The sequence below is a fragment of the Mobula birostris genome, chromosome 8 (assembly GCF_030028105.1).
Source record: "Mobula birostris isolate sMobBir1 chromosome 8, sMobBir1.hap1, whole genome shotgun sequence".
In the NCBI taxonomy this organism is placed as follows: Eukaryota; Metazoa; Chordata; class Chondrichthyes; order Myliobatiformes; family Myliobatidae; genus Mobula; species Mobula birostris.
The window spans coordinates 68,513,699-68,521,704 of NC_092377.1; the positions used below are offsets into that span (position 1 = coordinate 68,513,699).

Consider the following 8,006-nt stretch of genomic DNA (forward strand, 5'->3'; position numbering starts at 1 on the left):
AAACATTACCACCTTGGTTGCAGGAATTCTATTCAAAGTACAACATCCCTTTTCTCAGTCCAGAGGTTAGAAAAATAAACAGCTGCTTTTAGTTTGCTTTAAGGTCGTTATCAGGGGAACAAAAGCAAGGAGACATGTGGAAACGATCTGCTTAGCAAATATTTAAATTTGCATACAACGCAGCATGGAGACAATATTTTATACATCATTTAATTTCTTCATAATAAACAAAATACCTTCAGCTAGAGTTATGGCCTCCATAACCTTAACAGGAAGGGAAGATCCAAAACTTCTTATTTCATAGTTAAGTGTCTCAGCAACTGTTTGATACTGTGCTCCTCTGGTTGGTGTTGAACTAAGATGACAAAAAAAAACAACAAAATTTACGATTGTAACTAAATTTAAATCATAAAGCTAGCCTGGAGACGCATAGGCAGACAAATAATTCAAATCTACAGGGATTTAACTTACAGGATTTAAAGAAAATGAAAACAATACTTACAAGAGCTGTATTGCTCACTGATTTATGTAAAATGGAACACAGTAGAAAATATAATTGTAGACCCCAGGAAACAATTCGGCATAGACACAGAGCAACACACTACACACCACAACAGGCCCTTTGATCCACGGTGTCTGCACTGACCATGCTGCCAATTCAAACTAATGCCACGTGACTGTAAGTGATCCATCTCTCTCCATCCCCTGCATGTTTTTGTGCCCATCTAAGTGTTGCCAATGTATGTTTCCACCACTTCCCTGGGCAGCATGATCCAGCCATCTGCGACGCCAGTGCAACAATGTAAAAAAAAACTAGCCTTGTATATCTCCTTTATACTTTCCCTCTCTCACCTTAAAGCCATGCTCTCCAGTATTTGACTTTTCCATCCCAGGAAACAGACTCTTGACATTTATCCCATTTATGAATCTCATAATTTTACATATTTCTGTCAGGTTGCCCCTCACACTCTGACACACCAGACAAAATATCCCAAGTTCGCCCAACCTCTTCTTATAGCAAATACTCTCCAATTCAGGAAAAATCCCTGCGAACTTCTTTCAGCAACTATCCCAAAGCCTCCAATCTTTCCCTCATGCAGCAACAAGAATTGCCCACTGCAGAATGTGACCTGACAAAAGCTGTAATGTACCTTCTCCAGATTTATACTCAGCACTTGACTGATGACTGCAAATTCCACCCTATTTATTTGTGCTGCCACTTTCAGGAGGCCTTGGTCTAGCACTCCAAGAACCTTGGGTACATGAATGTTTCTGATGGCCCTGCCATTTATTGCAAACAGTAGTTTAAATTGGCATCCTGGCCCTGCTTCTATGTTATACTTTTACTATATATACAGCACAGAATAGAATGGTAAATAAACAAACAACTGAGAGAGGATTTAAGCAACACACATCAAAGTTGCTGGTGAACGCAGCAGGCCAGGCAGCATCTGTAGGAAGAGGTGCAGTCGACGTTTCAGGCCGAGACCCTTCGTCAGGACTAACTGAAGGAAGAGTGAGTAAGGGATTTGAAAGTTGGAGGGGGAGGGGGAGATCCAAAATGATAGGAGAAGACAGGAGGGGGAGGGATGGAGCCAAGAGCTGGACAGGTGATTGGCAAAGGGGATATGAGAGGATCATGGGACAGGAGGTCCAGGAAGAAAGACAAGGGGGGGGGGGAACCCAGAGGATGGGCAAGAGGTATATTCAGAGGGACAGAGGGAGAAAAAGGAGAGTGAGAGAAAGAATGTGTGCATAAAAATAAGTAACAGATGGGGTACGAGGGGGAGTGGAGCCTTAGCGGAAGTTAGAGAAGTCGATGTTCATGCCATCAGGTTGGAGGCTACCCAGACGGAATATAAGGTGTTGTTCCTCCAACCTGAGTGTGGCTTCATCTTTACAGTAGAGGAGGCCGTGGATAGACATGTCAGAATGGGAATGGGATGTGGAATTAAAATGTGTGGCCACTGGGAGATCCTGCTTTCTCTGGCGGACAGAGCGTAGATGTTCAGCAAAGCGGTCTCCCAGTCTGCGTCGGGTCTCGCCAATATATAAAAGGCCACATCGGGAGCACCGGACGCAGTATATCACCCCAGTCGACTCACAGGTGAAGTGTTGCCTCACCTGGAAGGACTGTTTGGGGCCCTGAATGGTGGTAAGGGAGGAAGTGTAAGGGCATGTGTAGCACTTGTTCCGCTTACACGGGTAAGTGCCAGGAGGAAGATCAGTGGGGAGGGATGGGGGGGACGAATGGACAAGGGAATTGCGTAGGGAGCGATCCCTGCGGAATGCAGAGAGAGCGGGGGAGGGAAAGATGTGCTTAGTGGTGGGATCCCGTTGGAGGTGGTGGAAGTTATGGAGAATAATATGTTGGACCCAGAGGCTGGTGGGGTGGTAGGTGAGGACCAGGGGAACCCTATTCCTAGTGGGGTGGCGGGAGGATGGAGTGAGAGCAGATGTACGTGAAATGGGGGAGATGCGTTTAAGAGCAGAGTTGATAGTGGAGGAAGGGAAGCCCCTTTCTTTAAAAAAGGAAGACATCTCCCTCGTCCTAGAATGAAAAGCCTCATCCTGAGAGCAGATGCGGCAGAGATGGAGGAATTGCGAGAAGGGGATGGCGTTTTTGCAAGAGACAGGGTGAGAAGAGGAATAGTCCAGATAGCTGTGAGAGAGGATTTAATTTGTTTTCACAACATTATCTTCTGTAAATTATATTCCAAGAATGAAGACAAAAAAACTATGCTGAACCATTATAAAACAATGGTCTAGCTTCAACTAAGGGTTGACAAAAGATTTAAGAAAATGGTTCTTGGGCTGAAGGACTAGAGTTATAAGTTACTTTAGAGATGGCAAGTGTGAATCGGGACAGGCTGTTTTTCTGGCAAAGGTGTACTTGGTAAGTGGGAGGCCTTCAAAAGTGAAATTTTCAGAGTACAAAGCATATGTGCTTTCAGAATAAAAGGTAAAGACAACGGGTTTAGGGAGGTAGGAACAAATGAAGTGTCAGAGGATGATAGAAATGCAAGAGAACACTTAAGAAAGAAATCAGGAGGGTGAACAGAAGCCATGAAGTTGCTCTAGCAGACAGGGTGAAGGAGACTCCTCAGGGCTTCTACAGATATGTTAAGAGCAAAAGGAGGATTATATGGGACAAAATTGGTCCTTTGGTAATCTATGTGTTGAGCCAAATGAGATGGGGAAGATTTTAAATGGATTTTTGCAACTGTATTTACTCGGGAGATGGGAACAGAGTCTATAGAAGTGAGGCAAAGCAGCAGCGAGGTCATGGACCCTACCACAGATTACAGAGGAGGTGGTGTTCACCATGTTGAGGCAAATTAGAGTGGACAAATCCCTAGGACCTTGGACACTGTGGGAGGCAAGTGCAGAAACTGCAGGGGCCCTAGCAGAGATATTTAAATCATTCTTAGCAACAGGTAAGGTACCGGAGGATTGGAGGATAGCTAATGTTCCGCTGTTTAAGAAAGGCTCCAAGAATAAACTAAGAAATTATAGGCCATCAGTAGTGGGAAAGTTATTGTAAGGTATTCTAAGAGACCAGATATATGAGTATTTGGATAGAGAGGGACTGATTAAGGATCGTCAGCATGGCTTTGTACACGGTAGGTCTTGACTAACCAATCTTGTAAAGTTTTTCAAGGATGTTACCATGAAAGTTGATGAAGGCAAGGCAGTGAATGTTGCCCACATGGACTTATAGTGAGGCATTTGACAAGATCCCGCATGGTCAAGAAGGTTCAGTCGTTTAGCATTCAAGATGAGGCAGTAAACTGGATTAGACACTGGCTTTGTGGGAGAAGCCAGACAGTGGTAGTAGATGTTGCCTCTCTGACTGGAGGCTTGTGACTATCACAGGGATCAGTGCTGGGTCTGTTGTTGGCTATTTTCTATGTCAACGATCTGGATGATAATGTGGTAAACTGAGTCAACAACTTTGTGGATGACACTAAGATTGGGGGTGTAGTGGACAGCAAGCAAGTCTATTAAAGCTAGCAGTGGGATCTGAACCAGCTGGAAAAATGGCAGACGGAATTTAATGCAGACAAGTGTGAGATGTTGCACTTTGAGAGGACCGGCCACGGTGCGCCTTACACAGTGAGTGGTAGAAAAAATGGATCTGGGCAGACAGGTACATAATTCGTTGAAAGTGCCATCACAGGTAGATAGGGTCGTAAAGAGAGTTTTTGGGACATTGACTTTCATAAATCAAAGTATTGAGTACAGGAGTTGGATGTTATGTTGAAATTGGACAAGATGTTGGTGAGGTCTAATTTGCAGTACTGTGTGCAGTTTTGGTCACCTACCTACAGGAAAGATGTAAATAAGATTGAAAGAGTACAGAGAAAATTTGCAAGGATGTTACCAGGACTGAAAGCCCCGACTTATAAAGATGGAATAAGTTAGAACTTTACTCTCTAGAATGTAGAAGATTGAGGGGAGATTTGATAGAGAGGTATGGTTAAGGTAAATGCAAGCATTGAGGTTGGGTGAGACTACAGCTGGGGGTAATGGGCTAATGGGCAATGGTGAAATGTTTAAGGGGAACACAAGAAGATATTTCTTCACTCGGAGGCTGGTGAGAGTGTGGAGTGAACTGCCAGTGCAAGTGGTAGACACGATTTTGATTTCAATGTTTGAAAGGAGTTTGGACAGGTACGTGGATGGGAGGGGTATGGAAGCCTATGATCCATGTGCAGGTCGATGGGCCTGGACAATTTAAATGGTGAGGCATGGACGAGATGGGCCAAAGGGCCTGTTTCTATACTGTAGTTTTCTATGACTCTATATAAAATAATGAGGAACCTGGACAGATTGGACAGCGGGGGGCTGTTCTCTTTGGTGGAGAGATAGAAAACTCATGACACAAAAATCAAGGAAAAATCATAAATTAGATTAAAGCTGATTATGGTTGGAATCTGAAATGTGTTGACTTCAGATAACCAGGAGCAGATTCCACTGTGGCCTTCAAGGGACGATTGGAGACATACATGGTGAAGAAAAATATGTAAAGGGGTGGAGGGTGGAATAAAAGTTACTCCAATGGAGAGCTTGCGCAGATACAATGGGCTGACTAGCCTCCTTTAACACTGAGAATCCTCCAAAGTGTCCTCTATTTTTGTACCAGTAGATAGGATAGTGGTTAAAAATAAGGAATTATAGGGTCAGCAAAGTCTATCATTCGCAACACGGAGACAGCACATTTTGAAACTGCGGGTATCCATCTGACCCAAATCCAACAGGATCTGCAAGGCCCATCAAGTTCAGTATTTGAGAGCAAAATCAATGAGATCAGCAGGCAGTGCATGTCTGTTCAAGACACAGGAACTGTGAAAGAGTGGGATGTATAGATCATGGCTGGGAAATATTGAGAGTTCTTGGAGTGTGGTGAGGTCTGGACTGTCAGCAATCAGGACATGTCCTGGCCAGACCCCACTTTGCATTTCAGTAGACCTCGATTTACAAAACCATATGGCAACATCAACATGGCTTGACACATAAATGGTGATGTTTAACTTCATGTAACCATTTTAGTTATTCAATTTTCCTCTGTGGCATCTGGAAACTGATGACAAGAACATCACTTATTGTACGTAAACACGAGGAATTCTGCAGACGCTGGAAATTCAAGCAACATACATCAAAGTTGCTGGTGAACGCAGCAGGCCAGGCAGCATCTCTAGGAAGAGGTACGGTCGACGTTTCGGGCCGAGACCCTTTGGTCACCAGCAACTTTGATGTGTGTTACTTATTGTACGTCCCTGATTGCCCTTTTTCAGAAGAATCCATCAGTGGTATATCTGAAGCCATATATCAGAGACCAGGAAATGAACAGAATTTTCTTCCCTAAAGAGAGGCAAGTAGAATTTTCGAGACTGTAACTAGGACAGCAGAAGTAGTCTGTCTGTACTTCCCCCAAAGGCACTTGATGTACTACATACAAGGCCAGGAAAAAAGGGCCTTACAGGTTTCAGTGCATCACATCAACATAGACTGAAGCTTGTTTAAATGCAGGGAACTGCAGATTTTAATGTTTTTACATGAGCGTGTTTAGTGTGGTGTGATATAAACTATTCATAAATGATTATGAAAAAAAGATCTATCTAAAACACCAGAACCCCAGAACACAGCTGCCAGCCCCACTTCTCTTGCAGCCAACATCTCACTGCTTGGCCACAACATAATAATTCCACGGGCTAATCCATACTTCCTCTGCCTTACCTACAACATCCCTTACATTGAAATAGATACATCTCGGAATATTAACCCACCATGATCCCGATGAAAGGTCTCGGCATGAAATGTTCACGGTTCATTTTCTTCCATATATACTGCCTGACCTGCTGAATTGCTACAGCATTTTGAGTCTGTTCGTGAATCGATAGATACCGACAGTTGGATAGTTTAGGAATTTATGATCGGCCTATGAAAAGTGAATGCCACCGAGGATATTCTTATGTTACTGTGCTAGTAAGAGGCCTGATTCGCACCTTAACTACAGTAATCCAAACCAAGACAGTTCTTAGAACAACCAGCTGCAGCCAGGGACCGCCAGAGTCCAGCTACCGCTCGCACTCACCGGTTACACAGACTGGCCCGCCAGGCCGGCGATAAAACCCCTGCTCCTCCAGCCGGCACACTCCGCCGTCCAGGCACCGTGAATCCGCCGCCGCTGCGAGGCAGCGGAGACCCGTGGCAGCTCGCCTGAGGCCTCTTGGCACTTGCAGGTGTCCGCGGTGAAAACATAGCGAGATCAACGGTAGCCGCGCACACGCTGAACCTGCTGCCGGGGTTGGAGCTTGGCCTCCGGTTGCCGACAGCGCAGCGCCGATATCAAATCCCGCACACCCGGTCTCCCTCGCCGCTTCTCAAACTCCCGCACACACCAACCCCCTCAAACACTGCGGCTGCGCGAACGACCATCTCCATCCTATTGGTCCCAGCACTGTGCAATAAAAGCCTCGTCAAGTGGTCGAACTGAGGCAGTGCAAATGTAACAGCACTCTTGATTGGTCATCGGAAATCAGAGGGCGGAAATGTTAAATATGAACAGCAACACTAGAAATTATAAACAGGTCGAGACACCCAAAACCTGATCCATGCGGTGCCCGAATGACCAGAGCCTGCCAACAAGACGGATCCAGTGCTAAATGCGACATTACCCTATTCCACGTGTTGGTTTCACTGCCCTATGTAGTCTTTCAAAAAGTTAAATGTTCTATATCTTCTAGTTTTCATCCACTTTAATAGATATATTAATGATCACAAAAGGATTAGTGAAATTCCAGGTCCCTTTCATAAATGCATTTTTTAAAAAAATTTCCATATTCTCAACCACCTCACTTAAATTAGTATGTTGGTCGTTTCAGTCTCTTTGCTTCTTAACCAAGATATTTCGCAGCTTGTTGAGGGCTGGTCTGCAGTATTTAACTGCAACGATTTAGAACCCTACTTTGGACCAGAAAGGGAAGGTATGTGGGTAGGTAGGGGAGAACAGAAAGGGTGCCACGACGAAGCTATGCTGAGGTATTCCCGTTCTCTATTTTGCGCCCCCCTTCTCTTCTCATCTCCCTCTGCTGCCCCTCCTCCTTCCCTCCGCCCACCCCCATCCCACGGTCCACTCTCCTATCAGATTCCACCTTCTGGAACCCTTCCCCTTTTCCACCTATCACCTCCTAGCTTACTTTATTCGCCTTGCCCCACCTTCTCATTCTGTTTTCTCTCCTTTCCAGTCTCGTTGAGGGATCTTGGCTTCAAATGCTTCATCTCTATTCCGATCCAGTGATAGCACTTGAATTGCTGAATTCTTCCAGCAAGTGTGTGTGTTTTGCTCAAGATTTCCAACGTTTGTAGAACTTCTTGTGTCTTACAACTAAACGTTGGGAATTGTAATTTATTTCTACAAAAGAGGGATGGATTCATGATACAACCGCAGGAAAAAAAAATTGTGGGAAAAGGGTAGATAAAATAAGGACTCCATTTACACA

The 8,006-nt window shown here is 44.7% G+C and overlaps 1 protein-coding gene across 1 annotated transcript in view; it reads right to left on the bottom strand.

Annotated features, from left to right (window-relative positions):
* Positions 1-6,913, bottom strand: part of nup133 (nucleoporin 133) — a 50,334-nt gene extending 43,421 nt beyond the window's left edge. Inside the window, exons 1-2 of the mRNA XM_072265391.1 lie at positions 6,599-6,913; positions 237-355 (exon numbers count right to left, since the gene is read on the bottom strand). Of these exons, the coding sequence (XP_072121492.1) occupies positions 237-355; positions 6,599-6,765 (286 nt within the window). The 5' untranslated portion in view covers positions 6,766-6,913. The remainder of the gene's footprint in view (positions 1-236; positions 356-6,598) is intronic.
* Positions 6,914-8,006: the final 1,093 nt, after the last annotated feature.